General features: G+C 40.5%; 2 protein-coding genes across 4 annotated transcripts; one reads left to right on the top strand and one right to left on the bottom strand.

The window, feature by feature from the left end:
• Positions 1-722: 722 nt before the first annotated feature.
• On the bottom strand, positions 723-20,202 carry LOC136244329 (uncharacterized). 3 transcript variants are annotated; one of them, XM_066035902.1, is made up of 3 exons: positions 20,117-20,202; positions 19,626-19,682; positions 723-5,331 (listed from the first exon to the last, which is right to left on the bottom strand). In XM_066035902.1, the coding sequence occupies exons 1-3, from the start codon at positions 20,118-20,120 to the stop codon at positions 914-916; spliced, it is 4,479 nt and encodes a 1,492-aa protein (XP_065891974.1). In that variant the 5' UTR covers positions 20,121-20,202; the 3' UTR covers positions 723-913. The 3 variants fall into 3 exon arrangements, with proteins under 3 accessions (XP_065891974.1, XP_065891976.1, XP_065891975.1); XM_066035904.1 differs by lacking the exon at positions 20,117-20,202 and adding an exon at positions 19,887-19,941; XM_066035903.1 differs by lacking the exon at positions 20,117-20,202 and adding an exon at positions 19,807-19,871.
• Positions 10,993-12,473, top strand: LOC136244793 (uncharacterized). The gene is made up of 5 exons (XM_066036345.1): positions 10,993-11,102; positions 11,208-11,386; positions 11,439-11,520; positions 11,596-11,706; positions 11,756-12,473. The coding sequence occupies exons 1-5, from the start codon at positions 10,993-10,995 to the stop codon at positions 12,471-12,473; spliced, it is 1,200 nt and encodes a 399-aa protein (XP_065892417.1).
• Positions 20,203-20,327: the final 125 nt, after the last annotated feature.

The following is a 20,327-nucleotide window of genomic DNA, read 5'->3' as shown; positions in this document are numbered from 1 at the left end:
TTTGGTCCCAACAGGTCTGGTTAATACATTTTTACCTCTGAAAGAGGAAAACCTCTATAAAGTGGCCAAAATGTCCACAATAGAGAGGTTCCACTGTATTAGAATATTTTATTGCATGTAAAGTGTAACTGAGACTGGCATGCCTCACAAAATAAAAACCATCATTAGGAAACAGCAATGTGAACATTAACTGTATGTGTGATATCCTCAGTTACATGCAACCACAAAAACCGGTCAAATGAGCATAAAATTTAGAAGAATTTGTCTCACTGAGCTAGGACTTTGACATAAACAATAGTTACTGTTGTGTTATCACAAACCAGGCCACCTTATGCAATAACCCATGCACTTTACTGAAGTATATGCAAGGCATTGTGATTCAGTACAACTCTAGCGCAATTCAATCAATTCAACACTTGAGAAGTTTCTGACTCCCTGCTACACAAGCTTCAGTTAAGCAGTGGCTAGGTGAATGTGCATCCAGCCACCACGCCAGTTGCATACATGTCATTCAAAATTAAATATAGTGTGTTGGAAATGTTAAGTTGTCTAATGCCTGCTGACGGAAGTGATTAATGCTGCAAAAAAAAGTTTAGTAATAGCTGCACAGGAAAGGTGTTATTCACTGCAGTGCAAAGGCCCTATTGCAGCAACTAAAGGAATTAAGTGACAATGTTGACAATTTTTATTGCTAACTAATCAAAACTATGTGGTCAACAACCTTATCATTAGACATGCTATGCATGCAGTCATACACTAAACTTTCTGTTCCAAAACATGTAGCATCTTACATCACATATCTAGCTCATTGTACTTCAATGCTACAATCAAAAGTAATGCAAACTTCTAAAACTACTATATATAACTAAAACTACTTTTGTTTTTAGTTAAATTTCTGTTCCAAGTTCTTGTACTACTTTGAGAGAACAATCTTTGATACAGCATAAATGTTAGTCACTGCTTGCTCATAGGCATTATCCCAATTTGGCAACAAAGCAAGATCCTGACCACCTTGTGATGAGTACAAGGTTTGTCCTGTACTTGTTGGGTTACGCAGGAAGCAAGATGGTTGCAGCACTTGGAAAGTGACAAAGTAGTCATCATCTTCTTCAAACGGCATTTCAACTGGCAAAGACTGAGCCCCACCTTCAGGGATCACCACGATTACCCCTTGGCCACCTTCAAAGTTTATGGTTTTGGCTTGACCGGTTATGCTCAATGTCCTTGGTAGGCGTTTTCCAATGTTAACATTAGCAATAGAGTAGGGGCCATTCCCATAACCTCGACCCTCAAATCGAACCACAAAATTGTTACCAGATCCCTTAGTAGCTGACCCATCAATCAGTACCCTGAAAACACCAGTCCACTGACTTGCAACATATGGAGATTGCCTGCTGATGTTGAGCTGGTCTTGAGAATACCAAGCTATCTGATCATACTGTGGGATTGCCACAGTTGTTGTGGCCATGGGTGACCCATAACGAACATCTCTATTAACTATGCTGAAATCTGCTACAGCCATGTTCCTTAGTTGAGTAGCAGCTTGATCTACACTAACTGGTTGACCATTAACAAGCATTGGAGTAGCAAAAGGATATCCCATCTGTTTCTGATCTGGATACTTCTGCCCTTGAGCACCACAGTAACTCAGGCTACCACAGTGTGTACGGATACCTTGTTGGTCAACATTGTTGTCTGAGATGAACACACAGATCTTAAAGGGCTCACCTCTGGCTGTCCCGCATGGGAAAAGCATGTTGTAAGGCCAACCGCACTCACAGAAGCCACTAACTGTATTGGTGGTATTTCCTTCTATGTCGTCTTGCATGTCCTCTGGAAAACGGCGGATAACACTAGAGTGCTTGTCTTGACGTGAGATCACACCAGCTGGCTGGTTAGCTGGAAGGATGTAACGAAACTTGTCCATCTCAATCCACCTCCTTCGGTCCGCTGCAGTATTGGCAGGACAGATAAAAATGCGAATGGTCAGGTACAGAGGATTACTTATTGTACTTGGATTGGTCCTAGTAACCCTGATGTGATATGAATAGGGTTCACGTGTGAGCTTTCCAAATTCACCATCAAACTTAGCTGGGCCTAGTTCAGTATAAATATTATCTGAAGCAAAGTCATTGACTATCCAGGTTGATCCACCAAAGTTGCCAAAATTAGCTGGTGGTGTAGGAGAACTAGTGATTATGACATCACCTGGTGTAATCCTCACGTCAGGGGCGTTTGCAGCCAGCTCTGTTGCCAGTGTGTTATTGAAATTCTCAATGTAGGTATCAACACGCTTGTGCCATCTAAAGAATATGGGATCACGCACAGCAGTAGCAGTGGAGTTCATGTAGCTGCTACGTTTCGGTGGCTGACCAATGGAACCAAACACTCCATGACCCATGTTATGTAAGCTACCATAATATCTGTAGAATGTACTAGTAGTTGCCTCTACAATGTGACCAAAGTAATTGGGACCGAAATAGGCACTGCCGGTCTGAGGATCACGCAAGTTAATGGTCTCCATATTAGGACCATATATCTGACCAGTCTGAATGACATTATTCAGAGCATAGTCCCACTGTCGGAACTGTTGAATGTTATTGTCACTCCATTTCATGCCAGCTGGGCGAGGTGCAAAAGACGGATGTGTAAATGTTGGCCTCAGATCACAGCCATCTGGTTCTACCTCATCAAACTCATATGGAACAACAACTGGCAGACCCTGAGCTTCCCTCTCTGCATTGTATCTGGCCAACATCTGTTGATGCATATAACCAAACAGCTCCCCCTGCCTGTCCAAATGGGTACCAGCAGAACTAGGAAGACTTTGACCAACATAGACTCTATGCCAGTGATCATGGTGGTAAACAAACTCAGAATCATTCCTCCAGTAATTCATCCAGGATTCATCTGGAGGTCCTGTTGGTCTAGTTTCAAGAAACGGATTTGGCTTAGCAGGAGTGGTATTCTCAGGGTAACGCAGGCCAGCTTGACGTGCAAGTGGATGATGAATGACAAACAAGGCAAATGCGTACTTGATCATCTCTTGATTGTACATTCTTCCATGTTGCAGCTCGTACACATAATCTATCACTGACTTGAGATCTTCTGTCTCATCTGCCAAGTTGAACATGTCATTGACAATTAGAGTAGAGGCAGCAAGGTGTCTCTCATTGAACTGTGAGAAGACCTCACCAAGTGTCAGAGTAAATTCTCTATTCCTGTCACCATATGCAGTATCATCTGGATCAAAGTTCTTATCTTCAAACATAAATATGTTGTTACTCATTGTCTTTGCATCAAATACTTTTGGTATAGCTTCTCCACACATGTTCAGCCAAATTTCGTTAATCTTCTGAACAACAAAGGCCTTTAAACCTCTTCTTTGCATTACATTAATGGCTTCTTCCACCTCAGCCTTAGCTTTGTTCTTTTCACCAGCTGCCAGTAGTAGTTCAGCTCTATGAAGGATCATATGTGTGTATAAAAGATTGTCTCCTTTTGTCCCTTTGGCTTTGTAAAACTTCACTGCAGCATCTGTCGACTTGATGAGCTTGGCAAAACCTGGTTGTGCAAGTTTTCCAACATCAATTTTGCCATCCTTTTTGGCTGATTTAATCAGCTTGAAGGTTTTTGCATATGCAGGAAAGGTTTCTGCTACAAGGGCGCCAGCCCAAGATGCATCTTGAGGGTTCAAAGCCAGGGATTCCAAAAACTCCCTTACTTGGTCATACTTTGCTGATCGATTGCCACCCAAGGCAATGTAACGACCAACATCACCCTGAAAGAAACGTGCCAATGTTTCCTGGCTATTCTCGCCTTGATAAGCCACAACATCAAAAGTGATTGTATTACTAATGAGCTCTTTATCACTAGATTTATAAACTGCTACAATCTTATATGTACCAGGTTCTTTAAACAAAAAGCCATCTGCTTCATAAAGCAGCATCACCAGTTCACTGTGACGATCAGGACCATCTGGAGACCCCAGAGGATACAACTCCATGGAAGAACCAATTAAATCTTGAGTATCACAGCCATTTACCTGCTCTATTTCTCCTGATGGACGTGTGACATAAATCTTCACAAGGTCATACTTGGGTGAAAAGCCAGTTTCAATAAAAACAGAATGAGTACAGGTGTCTGTGAGTCGCAGCCTGCACTCTAATGTAATGGGCTCCATTTGGGTATACTCTGTCTTAGACAAGCGGACATCAAATGTCAGTAGCTTAGCCCAACTCCTTGGATCATCTGGATCAAGACTAGCAGGGATAATAGATGGAGACAATTTCCCCCAGTTACCTTCTCCTGGTTTCACCTTGTTGTAGGGACCATGTCGCAGCCACATAAGCTCAATATCATCAAATTTGAATTCAAAATTTCTGAAGAAAGCATCGCTGCCGTTTGTGCGATTGTACGCTGATGCATAATTCATCCACGTAAGGCTATCAGGCCTGCCTAAACTGAAGCAATGCTGCAAATTAAAGGCATGTCCACACTCATGAACTACAGCAAACAAATAATGACGTAGTGCCATCTTTTCTTTCAGTGACAGAATTTGACCTTGTTTAGGAAAAGTAGGTGGTAAACCAGACAGCAAACCAGCTTCAGTGAAAACTCCAAATCCCTTTCTAGTGTTGGTATCAAACATTGCGGCAACAACTGAAGAGCCATGTGCATACTTCTCTGTGATAACACCCCAGATCTTCCATTTGTTGGGGTCTTCACTTTCACATTCCTTCTTCTGGATTTCATAGAGTTCAGCATTAGTCCATGCTGTGTTGGGGTCAGGATCAGCAACCAGTGTACACTCTTCACTGTCCAGTTGTAGGTCTATGCCAGCATCAGCATATGCACTGAAGAGATCAATATCTCGTTGGGACAAAAATGGTGGTCTTGATGGATGCAAGTGGGTATTGTACTTTGGCAAGTAGAACTTCTCTGAAGTGTAGTCAATTTCCACTTCTACTGTGCGATAGAATCTGGTGTAGCGGGAACAGCTAAAGGACCTTTCTGTATCTTCAATTTTCAAATTGACTGTCGCGTTTACCTCATCTCCATAATCTTTTGTAACAATTACCTCAATAGAAACTTTAGACTTGGAGTCCCATACCTTTCCTTCACCAGTTATCTTGGCAGATTTATCATCAGATGATTCAACACTCAGCTTCTTTACAAAGAAGGACATCTGCCAATTTCCTCCAGCAAAAATATCTCCGGACACAATTTGTAAGCTTTTGGCATATTCAGAAATTGGGTCCCAATCAATTCTTAGCTCAAGACTTTCAGAATCAGCTCCATCTCCTTTGTAGCTTCCACTGAACTGGAAACCTGCATGAGCAATAGCATACATAGTTCCACACACCAAGTATTACTTGTAGTTGTGATATATACAAGTAGCCTTTCGTAACAATATATAAGTGAACTCACATACAATAATATCAATGGAAAGAAAAATGTTAAGACATATAAAGCTATTGAGTAAGCGTACATCCCAAAATCATAACGCACAATAGTGTCATGCGGCCAGGGAAAGCCAATGCATCTGGGTGCATGATAGACAGGTGTGTATTTTACAGGAACCAAGAAAATGTGATTTTCACACATTCATACCTCAATAATGGTTGAACAGAAATACCCTGTTTTTTTCTGTGCAACATCCCTCGGAGTGGGACATCTTCCTTACCAAATTTGAGCTACATCGGTCCAGCTGTCTTTGAGATATGCTCCTTCAAAATTTGTCTTATTTTCTGTGTTTTTTCTTCATCTTTTTCTGCGTTAACTTTTCTTTTTACACCACATATAAAAAATGCCATAACTTGTGCAAACTTTATTGGATTGATTTCAAATTTGGAGGGTATAAAGAGCATATTATAGTGCATTATCTTCCAATTTGTGAGTAAAAGTGGCAAAAAGTTAAGTGTGATTTTCAAAATTACAAGTGCGATTGTTTTGTTGCAAGTGCCTGTAGGGTAAGCTACTGACAGAAATAAGTTAAAATAGGCTGACCATTATAGTGCAAACCTTTTTGTGATTTGAAAACACAGAGAGTATTATATAAAGCAAAAATCAAACATGTGAAACAGATACTCTGATAGAACAGTCACCAAGAAGTTTAAAATAAAAAAAAGTGCACAAAAACAATTGCACACTGCTACCATTTTACGCCATAACAACTGGTGGGATGTACCTTTTGTGGTTCTGAAGAATGGCTGCCTTCTGCACTTTGCCATTCCTTTTATCTTCAACAATTAAATGGTCATCTTCTTCATGCCAGGAAACCATATCAAGGCAATAATTTTCCATATTGACACTTTCCTTAAAGGGGCATATTTACATGTCACGAAACTATTTGAGGCTCTTAACAGATTGTAGCATCATTAGTAGTATCGAGTAGCAGCTGTGTGGATTGCAGAGGTGCTTTTCGAACAGTTCTTGATTCAAAATGCTGTGTAACGGGTTGAACATAGCTGACAACGAAGCGTAATGGATACTGTACTTTTCAGACGATAATTGATATAACTGGGGTGTGCGGTGCCATTTCAGATGCAGTATGCTAGGGTTCACCAGTCATAATAATTATTTACAAAAAAGTTAGCAAACAAGTACATAAAATATTGGAATTTTCAACTAGAGTAGGGACCATAGCACATCGATAAAAAGTACTGACACAAGCTGGAGTAGTGTATGATATTAAATTACAGTAAAACAATAAGAAGTGTTATATCCCTACTGTGCATTAACTTGAGCATAGTAGGGATATAACACTTCTTATTGTTTTACTGTGATTTAATATCATGCACTGCTCCAGCTTGTTTCAGTATTTTTTATCGATGTGCTATGGTCCCTACTCTAGTTGAAAATTGCTATTTTTTTGTGTACTTGTAGAAGTAACTAGTGATATGTAACGAGTTACATTTTTTAGAGTAGCGACCCCAACTCTGCCCACAGACAATGGAGTTAAGCTGATGATGATCACAAGGTTGGGTTACTGTGTGCCAAGTCCAGGATACCGCCTGATGGTATCACTTGGTACACACCAACCTGGTACCCCTGTGGAGGTTTTGCAAGCCTCCTAGGGGGAAACTGAAGTCTGCACTTAGGACAGGCACAGTTTGGCGGACATTGTCATAATGCCAGGGCACATGCTGCTGGAGTTTAATGGGTCATCTGGTTTCCATGCAGTTGCACCATGACCATTTCCAGTAGACCAGGTGTGCACTGGTGGCATGGCTATCTCTGTGAAGTAAGGTGTGTGCGTGTGTGTGTGTGCACGCACGCGCATGTACATATGTGTGTGTGTGCGTGTCTATGCATGCGTATGTGTGTAGTGTGTGCGCGCGTGTGTGATTATTATTATTATTAGTGCTTTACAGTGACCAGCACTGAAGGTCTAACAGCAACATGTGCTGCAGCCTTAGGATTACCTAACCGTGATGTGTGCATGTGTGTTGTGTGCATGTGTGTGTGCTACCAACCTCCTTGTGGTGAGCCTGGTAACATGCCACTCCAGTAGTGTGGCTAATGGAAACAGCCCTGACCCTGACCATGTGGTGGAGTCCAGGCGGGGTCAGGGTGTTAGCCTTGCAAGCCAACAACGAGGTTAACACCTGCATACATTGCATCTAAGATGGATTAAGCAGGGGCTCAAGTCCCTACTATTGTCAGTAGCCCATCCACCCTCCTTGGGAGGCCATTCATTCATCTGGCCTTAATAAATCGCTCCAGCATCCCTTGGATAGGTGGGTGGGTGTCTCCCATGGACCAGATCGAAGGGACAAACAGTCAAGAAGTGTGTGTGTGTGTGTGTGTGTGCCTGTTCCTGGTAGCTACAGTACAAACCAAATTCTACCATTGACTTATACAGTGTGTCTAAGGAGTCAAGACATGCTACTCAGTAAGGTAAATACTTCATAAGATGACCGACATGGGCAGATCACAATAGTGATTAGTAACAGACACTGGAAGCTGGCATGATTAGTAACTAACATTACTAGTACCTCTGTGCAAGTTTATACTTCCAAAACTTTCAGTGTTAGAAAATGGTGGGTAAGATTGGTTGTTCACAGCACTTATAGTAGTGATTTGAGAAAACATCCAGAACTCAACACTCACAATATCAACACTGACACTGTAGTAGTATCAGTACATAGTATTCAATTCATCTGACAAATGGCTATATTAATGCGAACAGCTTTTTTTTACTAAAATGAGTGTAGCTGAGAGTGGAGACAAGTTAATGTTGTACTACATACTAGGTGTCCATGCAGTTACTATCTAAATACGGAATTAATCAACCATGTAATAATACATAAGTGATTCAACATTAATTATTGCTGTAGTTTCACTAGTATTCTAAAAATGATTAATTTAAAAATTGAAGTAGGGATCTATGCAATAAAAAGTAGTGAAACAAGAGATGAATGATGGTATTACAGCATAGCTCAGTGGGAAAGTCCCTACTTTGGCATTCAAGAAAATTATAGCTAACGAGGGACTTTCCCACCGAGTTATGCTGTAATACCATCATTCATCTCTTGTTTCATTACTTTTTATTGCATAGGTCTAGAGCTGTACCGATAACTGGATCGGCCAAAATATCGGTCACCGATATGGCAATTTTTACCAATATCGGCATCGGTTCAGAACAGTATGAGGACCGATATCGCTACCGATATTTATACAGCAATAGTTTGTACATAAACGGATTATAATATTGTTTTTCTACGTTATCCATGTGGCTGTTCAGTAGCAGTGGCTTATTGTTCACTGTACAGCAAGTGCTACGCTATGAGAAGCCATACAAATGCACGCGATTCTAGTGTTTGTTGCTGGAAAGCTTATCAGTCTTAAATAAATGAAGCTGTTAGCTATATGTAATAGTTATACCATGGCTGCGAGGGATTTTGCTGATATATACACCCGGCTGCAGGCCCGAGGGCTGCGGGTGTATACGTCAGCAAAATCCCAAGCAGCCATGGTACAAGTGATATATATCACTTGGGGCGCACTCACCTAATAGGTGAAAGAACTAACGAGAACCCATCCCATTTGTTTTATACAGTAGCATCTGAAGATCGATTGTGGTTTTAATAGCGTGGGCTAATAGCCATCAAAACGCTGTTCATACGTTAAAACGTCATTAATACGTTCCTATGCTTCAACACACAATGTTAGAAAACTTGCAATTGTGGGATGGAGTTTATATTGTTATCATTTTTGTACTAAGTTAAGCCAACTAACTTCACTATTGGGACAGTAAGTAAGTTATTATATTAAGTTAAGTACTTAGAACTGTAAGTTACTAACCTATTTCAACGTAGCAGTAGTAGCTTTGCTGTTCCGTGGTCTGTTCAAAGGCTGATACGCGGTGGGTAGAAATACGCATCCACAATCTCCCAAACAATTATTTTGTGCCTTCATTATCCTTTAGTAACAACCAACTACTCTATCTTAGCCTATGTACTAAGCTTAGCAACCTCTATAAAAACGAATCCCACAATACAAAGCTCTATGTCGCTCAATATAACGAGTCAAAGCGCATCAATTCTTTGAACTGGCTGGGTATCAAAGTCATTGGCAAACCGCTTTCCCATGATATTGCCCGGGCAATATGCGAGTTAAACACCGAGCGGCGCCTTTGAATGCCCACGCTAAAGTGGTATATATATATAGTACCTTTGTAATATAAAAGAACAGTCACAGGATAACCAAGAAAACCTACCATACCAGCCTTCACACAAGCCAATAAATGCGGAGTAATGCAGAAATATCCGTTTAAGGCTCAATGGGAGTATGCATAAAAATGTTCTAATTGTCTGGATTGCACAATAGAAACCCAAGCCACTATTACCACAGGCATAGAGTGAGCAATGAATATATCCACATGTTGTTGTAGAGTAGGTAACTGTACACTTTTGCATAGCTTAACTATGACTTTTATTTGTAATGCAAATATCGGATCGACTATCGGTTATCGGCTTCTTTTGGTGGTATCCATATCGGATATCGGTACATGCTAAAATCCCATATCGGTACAGCTCTACATAGGTCCCTACTTCATTTTTAATTAACAATTTTAAAATAATAGTTTGTTTAGTTTTTTGTTGTAGCACAGCTAGTTGACAGTGTAACTTGTGACTGTTCTATTAGAGTATCTAGAGTCAACAAAGGGGTGTGCAGCTAGCTAGACCAATAAGGGGTGAGGTCATCTTGTTTACTGTTAAGTAAATAGCTAGATTGTTAATAGGGTTCCACCGATAATCGGATCGATATCGGATCAGAGCCGATATTGGGCATTTTGATATTGATTGGTATCCGTTTAGGTATTCCGATACCGATTAATAGCCATACGGGCCAATCGTCATCATCATAAATTCTATACTAGCAAAACTTGGAGTATAACAGGTGTTGAGGATTCTAGTATAAAAGTTGCAGGAATTGCATTGTTAAACATTGAGCAACTGCTACTTACTATGTTTGCATGAAAAAGATCGAAATACTCTAATAGAACAGTCACTGCACAATAAAATATTCTAATAGAGCAGTCATACATAGGTAACTTAAGAGGCACTTAACTTGTATGGCAATAGGCCTTTTCGTTTAAGAAACCGAAATATGTTATTAATACTAATTACTTCCTTCGTTCTTCCAGAGTGCGATTCTGCTAACCACAACACGCGTTTCCCATTGACACCTGTACAAAAATCTTTTTTTTAAATGCTAAAACTATTTCGTACTACCGTATATACGTTCCAAGTTTCCTAGGGTAACAGTTTTATTCTTCCAGCGTCGTTGAAGCTTTGTGCCGTCGTCTTCTGATAACGCATTCTCAAGTTACACAATTTAGAAAAGGCACCTGTTGAACTGCTAATATGAATACTTATGGCATCGTCTAGCGCTGTAATTAACCCAGTCACTGGTGATAATTCAAAAATTAATGATAGTTCACCACCAAGATAGCCACCAGCAGCCACTGAAGCTCAGTGAAGGATGCCAGTAGCAATAGAGAGTATCGTTCTTACAGAGAAGGATATACCTGGAGTGATGTTGAATGAACCGTTTGACGAGCACACTATTCCTGAGCTTAGATGGTGGTTGCTGTAGAGGAGTCACCGTACAAACAAGTTTGAAGAAGGAAGAAATAATACAGAGGTAGCTGTAAACCATTTGAACATGCATATGTGTTTATACATTTTAATTTACAGAATGCAAAAGGTAATAGAGGACAGGCTGCCTGTAGTGGACGTTGATGGGTCTTACCTCCACCATAAGGTACAGAAGTACAATCCTGCTCTAACTAAACAGCTTCCATTAACCAGCTGGCAAGTTGTCAATAATGCCAATTACAAGGTAATGGCAAACAAAGTTCCAAGAGTAATACCAGGTATTTGCAGCACTATGTAGCTAAATGACTGTAAATATGCTGTAATTTGCAGGTCTGCTGTATAACTACTTGGCTAATAATTGTGAAAATAGTGAAGATGAAGGATTAGGAGCATTTAGAGCCTTGCAGCGTGGGTACAATCTCTGGTATTCGGGAAGACTAAACCACTTGGAAATAAATTGTTGACATCCATTCTACTGTCACGTTAGATGCAAGATGACCCCATCAATGAAGGCTGGACTGTACCAAGTGTATGTCTTGCTGTTGAGACAAAATGGACTTGCGTCAATTAAAAAAGCTACATGTGATTGTGTTGCAGGGTAAGTTTCAGGCATGTAAAATTTATGTATTACTGTTATCCTCCCACAGGGAATCTGCTTCATGTACACATATTTCTGGACTTCTTCATGCTCTTGTTGCATTGTGTCCAACAGAAATTGATAGCACAGCTAAACTAGGTGAAGATAATTCTAGCAGTGTACAACCAGTTCCTATAACATCACTGGAGTGTCAATGGAGTAAACCACGCTGCCGTAAAGACAGCAAGGTTGAAGTGAGCAATGTGTCTTTTAAGAAGCATGTGTATGGTAGACAGAGAAAACATGAACTGGAACCTATCAATGACTTTGATCCCCATCCACATGAATACAAAGGCACTGCGTCACAGAAGCTCCGGTGCTTTTTAGAAGCTATGAAAGGCAAGGATCTTGGTGTTTCAGTGATGTTTGATGAAAATCTGCGGATATGGGAGGAGGATGCAGAGGCCCCAGAACCAGATAAGTTTGATTTGCTGTCAAATTCTGACCTGATTGAAAGGGTCAAGAAGTTCAAAAGTACATTGACTGTAACACCTGAGGATACGTCAAATAGAGAAGGAGACAATAGATCAGGACCAGTCATTACCGTTAAGCGATATCGGTTAACAGCATCAACATTTGGAAGGATATACCACATGCAATCCACTACTGCTCCTGATTCCTTCATTAAACAGCTTAGGCAGTCAGGAGTTGTCCACTCCAGCAATTCAGTGGGGGAAGTCTCAGGAACCAGTAGCCTTACAGCATTATTATTATTAACCTTCAGGTGACATCTGGCCACAATGGTTTAGTAGCAGTGAAGGCAGGATCTGTGATAAGTAAGGACTTCCCTTTCTTAGGGGCAACACCTGATGCCTGTGTTCACGATCCATCACGGACAAACCAGTATGGGCTAGTTGAAACAAAATGTCCATACAAGTACCGCAATATATTGCCAGAGCAGGCTGCATTAAAGAGTGACTTTTGTAGTTACATTGTGGAGAAAGAAGGGAAGAATATTTTACAGTTAAGAATAAGCCACATGTATTACTGTCAGGTGCAGGGTCAGATGGCCATCAGTAAACGAAAGTGGTGTGACTTTGTTATATACACCACTAAAGGAATAACTGTCCAAATGATTGAGTTTAATCCTGCGGTTTGGACCAATGACCTGCTTCCAAAATTGGTAGCATTTTTTGATAACTGCTTCACCCCAGCCATTGTTTGTCCTGTACATCTGCTAGGAATGAAAACTCATAACTTAACTGAATAATATTATCTTTATGATGTACTGTAACAATGTCTACACAATAGTTGTGTTAATTGGATAAGCTCTTTCCACATGAACTCTCACAGACGCAATTTTGCGACCTTCAAGTACTTCTTCAGTAGGAAGTTTAGTACGACCTTCCAAAAATGGTGGAATGTTTAGATCAACATTAATTAAATTAAGTTGATCTTGAATTGTAATTCCACGGTCTGCCATAACAGATATTCCTTGCTTCCCCTTTAGATTCTCCACTACTCCAGACACACGAGTTAGCTCAATGTCTGATATAGACCCCATGTATAATGCAGACACAAAGCTTATGGCACCATTGGGAGTGCACCCCACTAAAAACTTGAAGGTGTTGTGGTGTTTATAGTTGGACCACGTTGACGATTGTATCTGCAAATCACTTGGTGTCTCAATAAAGATTTCTGATGCATCCAAAATGATGTAGGTACTGAGGTACTTTTTCTTAAAAAGCATACAGCAGTGTACCTTTGACTTGCTTAACTGCGGACATCCAATCAATTTCACTTAAATAGTGGTATAAAAAACATACCCAAGTTATGAAACATTTTGAAACAACAGAAACTGCTATTCTAAACCTATAAGCCAAATCCTTTTCTTTAAGATTCAACCTAAGTTTTATCAATGTTAAAAATAACTGATTAAGAGCAGTGAGTTTTTTGGCTCGTGATTTAGTTTTAACAGGTTTACTCCCCCAGTATTTAAGATTATCGACAGAGGGTCCCAGAAATTCATAAAAGGCTAGCAAAGTTTCATATGACTGAAATCCAGTATAGAAATGTACTAACTTATCACTATGTTTTATGTTCTCCAATCTGAAAAACTTGGGCCCTTGTTTCTTAATCACATCTTGTAATTGTTTATTGGCTGCTTGTAAAGCTTCAATACGTGCTAACAGGGCTGTATTAACTATAATTGCACCTTCATCAGTGTGATTATCTTCAGGACATGGAGCACTTGTACTTGATCCTCCACGACTAGTGGTACCCTAGCTAGATACACTATAACTGAGACTGGATTGGTCACCTGAGTCTGGTAGTTCATACACAGAGTAGTCTGAAAAATATGGTTCTCCAATAGGGGCTGACAACACAGGCAGGGTTGGTAAAACATCAGTAGTCTTGCCCCTAGCTGGGGGTGAGACTAAGACATCAGCAGCTGTATCTTCTTCCGTAGAGCTGGTCATTGCAGAAGCTGACATATGTTTCTTAGCACGTACAACAGGAGAAAAAAAAAACAGATTCTTACGTTTAGAAGCTCGCTGAGCTCTAGGACTATTCTTCTTCTTTGGTGAAAAAAAAACCTTTTTTCCAAGATGAAGTGATGGCAGCTGCGAACTATCTCCACTGGGGAAATGACGACTGCACACGTGGTGGTGACCTTCCAATACAATTTCTTGTAGTCCAAGTGCCTCTATCCACTGCTATTGTCGCTCGCCTTGTGGGAATCTATACATGTTCACATTTTTATCCTTACTTTTTGTTTGCTTACATGCAATGCAGGATTGGCCACCTCCACCACCCAGCATGGTAAGTTAAGCTCAAAGATGAAAACAAATCGGGTTAACAACTCGCGAATTAGCACTGAATTAGCCTCGCTATTAACAATCTATCGTTCTTATATGGTTACCTTTTCGTATGAAATAGTTAGCGATATATACGGCAGCTGTTAAGCTATAAACAGTGCCAGTACCAATAGTAATGTACTGGTCATTGGAAGCAACATCGCACCCCGGAAGCGACATCACAAACTAATTATGTCGTCACAGTCTAACTGCTACATTCCATCGCCTTAAACAAAAAGGCCTATTATCGGTATCAGTATCTGTAAAATTTACTGCTAGGTATCGGTATCGGCATCGGATCGGTAGGTATTTTTCTGCATCGGTGGAACCCTAATTGTTAAGAGGTGTGGTCTCCGCACTCTATGGCCATTAGTCCAGCTAGATCTTTATTTGATGGGTGTGGTCACGAACCTATTGCGAACAGGATCCCAATCGCAAAGTTGCAGATATCTAGCTAGTATACCTCTTATAGTAGCATCGGGACTGAAGTGTTTCTGAAATCCAGCTCTGAAACAATTCTGTGGCGTCTGGCTAAATATGCTGCTGAAAGAAAGTGTTGATACGGAAAATTAATGCCTCCATATGGTTTTGTTGGATAAAGAAGACAAGCAGCCTGAATGAAGATAAAAGAAACGACAAGGCGCAGAGGGCTTACACTTGTCGGAACCCCAAAAGGCACATCCCACTAGTGAGTTTGTTATTGTGGCATAAAATGGTGGCCGTGCACTGCTTCGCTTGGTCTCTAGGCTTGCGACTGTGGTGAGTGAGTGAGTGAGTGAGTGAGTGAGTGAGTGAGTGAGTGAGTGAGTGAGTGAGTGAGTGAGTGAGTGAGTGAGTGAGTGAGTGAGTGAGTGAGTGAGTGAGTGAGTGAGTGAGTGAGTGAGTGAGTGAGTGAGTGAGTGAGTGAGTGAGTGAGTGAGTGAGTGAGGCAGACCAAATTTCAAGTTTTGGCGATTTAAAAAAAAAATTTCTATATCCGGTCACCGGTAAATGTTTTCTTGTTTTTAATGCTGTGTTTCATGTTAGATGGACTAATATTATTCCGTAAAGGTGATTTTCATGGCGTAAGATGTCTCTAGGATGATTTTTGAAGGCGGCATTTAGCGGTGTACGTCATTTTGTGGGAATCCCTACTTAAACAGTACTACCGTACTGTTTGATAATTGATCAGTTACAGTGCTATAAACCACCGAGGAACTGAAACTTGTTTCAGAAAACCAGGCACTCCCACAGCTGTCCTGTGGCTGGAACTGGGATCAAAAGGCCAACATAATATACGATCAAGTACTCTTGATATGATCAATACATGAACAGTTAAGTAGTGCTGTACACCTACAAAATTTTTGTCACCAGTCAATTGCCTACCAATAATTGGCAATAACCATTTAATTAGTTTGTTTGTATATTGGCAGACATAATGCGACTGAACAAGCCTGCTGGAAGGTTTAGGGTGGTACCAAAGTGACCATCAACATCCTGTCCAAGGGACCCGCGGAAATCCAACTCTTCTTGGAACTTTTTACACTTCACAGTATTCTATACTTGTACTAGGTACCTCTGCAAGCAGTCTTGCATGGCCAATCCACTTCTTCTCCCCTCGCGGCGTCTCGCACGATGTTTACACCAATTAGAAATTATAAGCACCTCTGAAAAGGTGTCTGAAGCTGACTGCATTAATTACAGGTCACTCGCTATTTTCCCAGGGTATTTGTTTGTACAATGTTTCTAAACTTTAGTAGCTAGGTGACATAATAGACTAGCATGCTCACTTTGCAGCAGGCAAGCAATTACCAGCTAAGCCAAGCTAAGCAAGTTCCAGCAGCTCTTCATACATCATGATGCATTTGCACAATGTTCCTAAACTATTGTAGTAGCTAGGAGGCATAATAGACTAGTATGCTTACTGTGCAGCAGGCAGTGGCCTATAAATGCAGTCAGCTTCAGACACTTTTTAGAGGCGCTTATAATTTCTAATTGGTGTAAACATCGTGCGAGACGCCGCGAGGGGAGAAAAAGTGGATTGGCCATGCAAAACTACTTGCAAAGGTATCTAGTACAAGTATAGAATACTGTGAGGTGTCCATGGATTTCTGCGGGTTCCCTGGTTCTGGGTCCTTGGTCCACTGTTTTTACCTACCCATTTACACATCCTTTGAGGTTATGTTATGATGTTAACACTTGTCAGCAGGGGTACTTTATGGTTTACTAAGTGGGTGGGCAATAACCAGTTTAAAGGTTTCTTCACCAGTTATTGGCTGACCTAGACAACACCAGTTAATAACTGGTTAATTGCACACCAGTGTACAGCACTACAGTTAAGAAGCCAATAATATTACATTGTGGCGATACATTACAAAACCACCAAGCCACTCAATCTCAAGCCCACAAAACTAAATATGCAATTATTAAGTTACAAAACTTGTTTATGGTTGCAGAAGTCTTGACCTAAAGATTAACCTTGATGACAAGGATAAAGGATGATGACAAGGATAAAGGATGATGACAAGGATAAAGGATGATGACAAAGACTCCATAGGGCAACATTTAATCAATTTCTGAGACACTATTGGCCAAATAGTACCATTTGCTCTGGTGGTGATGGTAATGCTGTATAATACACCCCCCCCCTATAAAATTTATTGTCCTATGAATATTTCTTATCACACGGATGTGGTTTAAAAGTTGGAAATCTCATTATGGTGGACAGCTCATTTTGGTAAATGAGTTGCTGAATCACCACATTGCCTAGTTGGGTGGAGACTGGAGAGTAATATAACAGAAATGGTAGGACCTTCAGATGAACACCTAATGCAGTAACAATTCTTTGCAATGCCATACATGATGAGATGAAGTGAAATGCATTTTATAACCTCCTTTTACATGAATCTGTAAAATATCTGGCCTAGAATAAAAAAGCCAGCCTCACATCATCGCCAGTAGTTATTCAAAGTTGAAACAGAATACACCAGAGGTCTCTTTAAGGCTTTGCTGTATACCTTCTAAAGCTTCACATACCAGTGATAATCAGTGTATGTGGTACCTTCAAAGGCCAAATGACAGTCTCTGTGAATTAGTTTAACTGTTATTGAAACACTACAGCTGTTCAAGATTGACCACCTAACAACGAAATATAGTCAGTCTAGCTGACCAATACTATGGTCTGAATACAACTGTTTTCATGCTACATTGATAGTAAGAATTACAGACAGATCACTACATAACAAGTATAAGGGAAAATATTAAGTTTGATTAGGGATAATAGAAAAAAAAGTAGGGGGAAAAAGGGAGGTCGCCTACACCTGCAGATATACTAGTGGACATTTAATCCCTAACTGAGTCATGGTAGGTAGGGATTAAATGTATATCTGCAGGTGTAGGCAACCTTCCTTGATTCCCTACTTTATGATCCCTAATTGAACTTAAAAAATCCTTATACTTGTTTGTTTACTTTCATTATTATGACTGGTTAATCCGTGTATACTGCATCAAAAGAAATCAGAGATAATGTTTTTGACTGAATGCGCGCCCTAAACATCAATCACTGACTTGAAAGTGAAGTGGTCATTATGCTTCGCTTTCAGCTATGTTCAGCCCATTACACAGCGCTACAAATGAATAGAAGCACCTCGCCTCTGCAATCAATCCAGTCACCACGAAAAATACAGACAATTTGTGCATCCCAACTATCAGTTACTGAATCGAAAGTGAAGTGGTCATTATGCTTCGTTTTCAGCTTTGTTCAGCCCATTACACAGCGCTACAAATGAATAGAAGCACCTCGCCTCTGCAATCAATCCAGTCACCACGAAAAATACAGACAATTTGTGCATCCCAACTATCAATTACTGAATCAAAAGTGAAGTGGCTATTACACTTTGCTTTCAGCTATGTTCAGCCCGTTTCATAGTGCTACAAACGAAGGACAGTTGGGAGAAGCGTCTCTGCAATCAATCCAGTCACCATGGAAAATATGGATGATTCTCGTAGGGAAGCCATCGCGCAACCATGAATTGACAACTTTGGCTGTCAGCAAAAAGAAATGGGACACAAAGGAGGAGAAAGGTAAGTCCATGATGCGTGCATTGTACGTACTGTGGTATACCAAAAGGCACATCTTGGGCCTTAGCCGTTACCAAGTTGAAGGCATCAGACAGTAGAAATTCCAAAAAAAAAATTAAAAATTGTAGCAATCTATTGGAAGCATTTAGGGTCATACTGAAGGCACTTTTGGGCTTGATTACACCTAACCAACAATGCCAAGGCACCAGGATGGTATTGTGAAGCTGATTTTTGGGTGATATTTTTGGCCAGAAAAACCCAAACCTCCATGATCCCTAATATATATATATATATAGTACTATGGTACTGTATGATAACCCTAGGCACATATGCAGCAGTGTTATATCACAGGTGTTACACAGACTAGGTGACTGGACTAGAACAACACTAGACTGGACTGAGTTTTTCATATACTATGGTTAGACTTATTGAGTCTTGCTAGCTAAGTCAGCTATAGACTTTCAGGAAACCATCAGCAAGTTACTAAAATAATACCGAATGCCTTGCACCAACATGGTTAACTGGCTGCATAATAAACCGCAATAGTGTGCGAAGGATCTGGTAATCTTAGAAACAGAACCTTTGAGGATAATCATATTAAATATCACTGGAAGTATGTTGGGTTGAAAGCAAGTCTTTTAGCGATCCACCATGTGTTGGTTGTAGCCATGACCAGGTTAAGTCAGATACCACGCAACATTTAACACTCCATTTCTCTTTATGTATGATAATATGATGAACTACTCTTGTAGCTATGCGCATTCTATTTAGTCTCGCGTAGCCAGACCCTATTTCTCCACACGGCGCTTATCGATTGGAAATTATAAGCGCCGTGCGGAGAAATAGGGTCTGGCTACGCGAGACTACATTCTATTGGGAATTGGGATGTGGGAGAAGGAAGGAGGGAGGCTTAACACTGCCCCTCTAATAAGCAGAGAGCACCACCACCCCAGAGGAGAATAGGGTCTGATATACATCCACCCCAACCATAAACAAACATCTTTATATACACCTTATGTTCACCTTGAATGTCAGTCGATGACATTGTATTTACTTTTGGTCGCTTCAAAGGTGGCTCACCTATAGCAAAGAAAGACAAACAACAGTCATTGCACAGTAAAACTACATTCGAACCACTCCAGCACCTAGCTAACGATAAGCTTGAAAATCAAAACCAATTATTCTAATCATATATTATGAGTACCTAGTCAGTTCTATACTGCCTACTAGCTAGCTTATTGTTTTAATAGCTCCTTGCTTTAGTGTGTGCACTCAGTGACGTACCGTGACCGGTATACAGCGTTCCTTTATTTTATAGGCATGCACCGGAAGTTAAATTATAGCCTGACATAATAACTGTACTACCAAGCCGTTATTTTAAACAGTCCCTATTAAAGCACACGGCAGACAAAGTACTTCCAGCTTTCCGGTATGTCTGGGCTCTAGACTACGTCCCCAACGTACACGCTAAGGAGACCTGAACACTACCGTAAAACATGTAAAATATTACTTACTCATGATGTCGATCTTACAGCAACCGCCACAACGTTTGGTGTATCGTCGCGAAATCCGAAATACCAAGGCTGTTTTCGCGCCAAGAGATACGTCACGTGATAAAATATAAATCATAGGTATCAAGAGTAAAATTAATAGTTCTCTCTTTTCATTATTTACTCCCGACAGTATTTATAGTGGAAACATAGATCTATGGTGGAAATGACCGAA

This window comes from Dysidea avara, chromosome 14 (assembly GCF_963678975.1).
Source record: "Dysidea avara chromosome 14, odDysAvar1.4, whole genome shotgun sequence".
NCBI classification, from domain to species: Eukaryota; Metazoa; Porifera; class Demospongiae; order Dictyoceratida; family Dysideidae; genus Dysidea; species Dysidea avara.
The sequence above is the reverse complement of the archived record's forward strand: the minus strand, read 5'-3'. Positions and strand labels throughout refer to the sequence as shown.

Coding starts and splice junctions, on each gene's coding strand:
- LOC136244793 (XM_066036345.1), top strand. CDS start 10,993: ATGCCAGTAGCAATAGAGAGTATCGTTCTTACAGAGAAGGATATACCT. Junction 11,103..11,207: donor GAGCTTAGATGGTGGTTGCT/GTAGAGGAGTCA, acceptor TTTAATTTACAG/AATGCAAAAGGTAATAGAGG. Junction 11,521..11,595: donor TTTAGAGCCTTGCAGCGTGG/GTACAATCTCTG, acceptor CTGTCACGTTAG/ATGCAAGATGACCCCATCAA.
- LOC136244329 (XM_066035902.1), bottom strand. Junction 5,332..19,625: donor GTCATCGACTGACATTCAAG/GTGAACATAAGG, acceptor TTGCTCATGCAG/GTTTCCAGTTCAGTGGAAGC.